The sequence below is a fragment of the Triticum dicoccoides genome, chromosome 1A (assembly GCF_002162155.2).
Source record: "Triticum dicoccoides isolate Atlit2015 ecotype Zavitan chromosome 1A, WEW_v2.0, whole genome shotgun sequence".
Taxonomy (NCBI): domain Eukaryota; kingdom Viridiplantae; phylum Streptophyta; class Magnoliopsida; order Poales; family Poaceae; genus Triticum; species Triticum dicoccoides.
The window spans coordinates 62,977,010-62,978,904 of record NC_041380.1 but is presented as its reverse complement, the minus strand read 5'-3'; the positions used below and the strand labels follow the sequence as shown (position 1 = coordinate 62,978,904).

The following is a 1,895-nucleotide window of genomic DNA, read 5'->3' as shown; positions in this document are numbered from 1 at the left end:
AGGATAAATTGTTGTGCGATGTGTGGTTGGCCACTAGCATTGATCCGGTCCATGGCACGGAGCAAAAAGGACGCAACATTTTGGGTCAACATTCATACTTGGTTTCGTGAGGACAAGAATTTAAAGTCTTACCACAAGAAACCCATCCGTAATTTTGGGATAAAGTCACTCAACCATCAATGATACACCATCGAGGAGGTTATGAGCAAGTATTGCTGTCATTTGAAACAACTAATCGGTCGGTGGCCAAGTGGTGCGCCAATGACCTGGCCCCACAGCTGCCATTCCTCAGCTAACATTTCTCAAAAATAAAATAAAAATTGACACCCAAACGCCGGGAAAACAAACAGACAGAGTTCCTTATCCATAACGGAAGGCATCGGGGCGTCGCCTCACCCAAGCAGGCACACCGAGGAGCCACCTGAGCTTAAACCTCTCCAGCTCGAAGATATCGCAACGTGCCGTCTCCATGGAGGCGGCTACTCTGACGATAGGCTCCCGGCGCCTGGCCTCCGCCGCCGCTCCGGCTGGGAATGGCGCCCGCCGTGGCGCAGCGGCCGCAACCGCGCAGCGTCCCGGAGCAAAGCTCCCGCGGCGTGCGTGGCGGCTCCGCGCGCTGCCGCCGGAGCTGAGCGAGATCCTCGCGCCCAAGCTGGTGCCCGGCTCGCCGGCCGACACCGGCGACGTCTCCTCGCTCATCCCGATCAGGCGAGTGCGACTGTAAACTCTGTGCCGCGTACGCGGCTGGCGCTCTGGTTTTGTCGCTGTGTTTTCTGACTTTGCATGGTGGTGTTCGGGGGCGCAGTGCCGTCATGCTGCTCTTCTACTTCGTGTCCAACTGGGTGTTCCCGGCGGTGGTCATGCGGGGGATGCAGCCCAACGCCGAGGACGAAGCCGCCGCTGCAGAAGCAGAATCCATGGGGTCGTCGTCGCAGCCGCAGCCAGGGGATGCCGTCGGCGGTAAGATCCGGCGCAAGGTCAAGAGGAAGAAGAACAGAAAAGCCGTCACGGAAGGGTAACTCGCTTATGCATGTCGTCAGAAAGGCCTTGTCAGAAATTCAGAATAGACTCCTCTTGTTGCTCTGACAGTAATATCAAAAAGATCAGGACAGCAGAGTTTTTTTTTTGTCCTCCAAGAGAAGAACAGACTGATAATCTCTGTGATCAGAAATATCGGTGCTTATTTTTTGCATCTCATATTACTATATTAGTAGTAGTAGTCTAGTATACCACCAAACATATATTGGTCGTGTAAATGGTGGTGAACATTTCTGGGGGGAATTGTCAGGATGTGACAAGAACTTTCTGAATCCAGGTTTAGCTAGCTGCAGAAACGAATATAAACAGAACTGATCGGTAGAACGCTCATATATTCGCTTCAAATCTTTTGAGTTCATGTTAGTTATAGTTTTCTAGAGAAGATGGGGGAAGGAGAGAGTGACAGCTGGCATAATACGTATACAGTACTACTTACTGCTTACACGACGGTGAGACATGTTGGTATAGCTGAACCGAGGTTTAACTGTTCAAGGTTCAGAAAAACATTTCGCAGCTAGTTGTTGAGTTTAAGAGACTGGCATCCCCGGGAGAAGGCAAAGAACAGCATTGGCGCACGTCGTGTTCGGCTTATTTGTTTGGTGGGCTGAACTCCACCATTATTCACGTTTACCATTCGGAGTATCAGCAGTTGTTGCCATCGACAACAGCATGATGGAAAATGCTCGAGGTAGGCAGGATCGTGAACTTGCAACCATGCACGCAGATGCAGGGCACGGTTTCCTGCTTTCACATAAGCATCGATCTCTGTCTCTCAGACTCCATGATACCGGTTTCTCACTATAATTTCTACACAAGAAACTCTGTGATGAACAAAAATAGTTTGCACCAGCTGTGTA

The 1,895-nt window shown here is 50.8% G+C and overlaps 1 protein-coding gene across 1 annotated transcript; it reads left to right on the top strand.

Moving 5' to 3' along the window:
* The first annotated feature begins 391 nt into the window (after nt 1-391).
* Nucleotides 392-1,349, top strand: LOC119363124. The gene is made up of 2 exons (XM_037628432.1): nt 392-708; nt 806-1,349. The coding sequence occupies exons 1-2, from the start codon at nt 470-472 to the stop codon at nt 1,017-1,019; spliced, it is 453 nt and encodes a 150-aa protein (XP_037484329.1). The 5' UTR covers nt 392-469; the 3' UTR covers nt 1,020-1,349.
* Nucleotides 1,350-1,895: the final 546 nt, after the last annotated feature.

Excerpts from the sequence above, each read along its gene's own strand:
- LOC119363124 (XM_037628432.1), top strand. The coding sequence starts at position 470 with ATGGAGGCGGCTACTCTGACGATAGGCTCCCGGCGCCTGGCCTCCGCC. Across the intron at positions 709-805 it reads TCCTCGCTCATCCCGATCAG|TGCCGTCATGCTGCTCTTCT; the intron begins GCGAGTGCGACT and ends TCGGGGGCGCAG.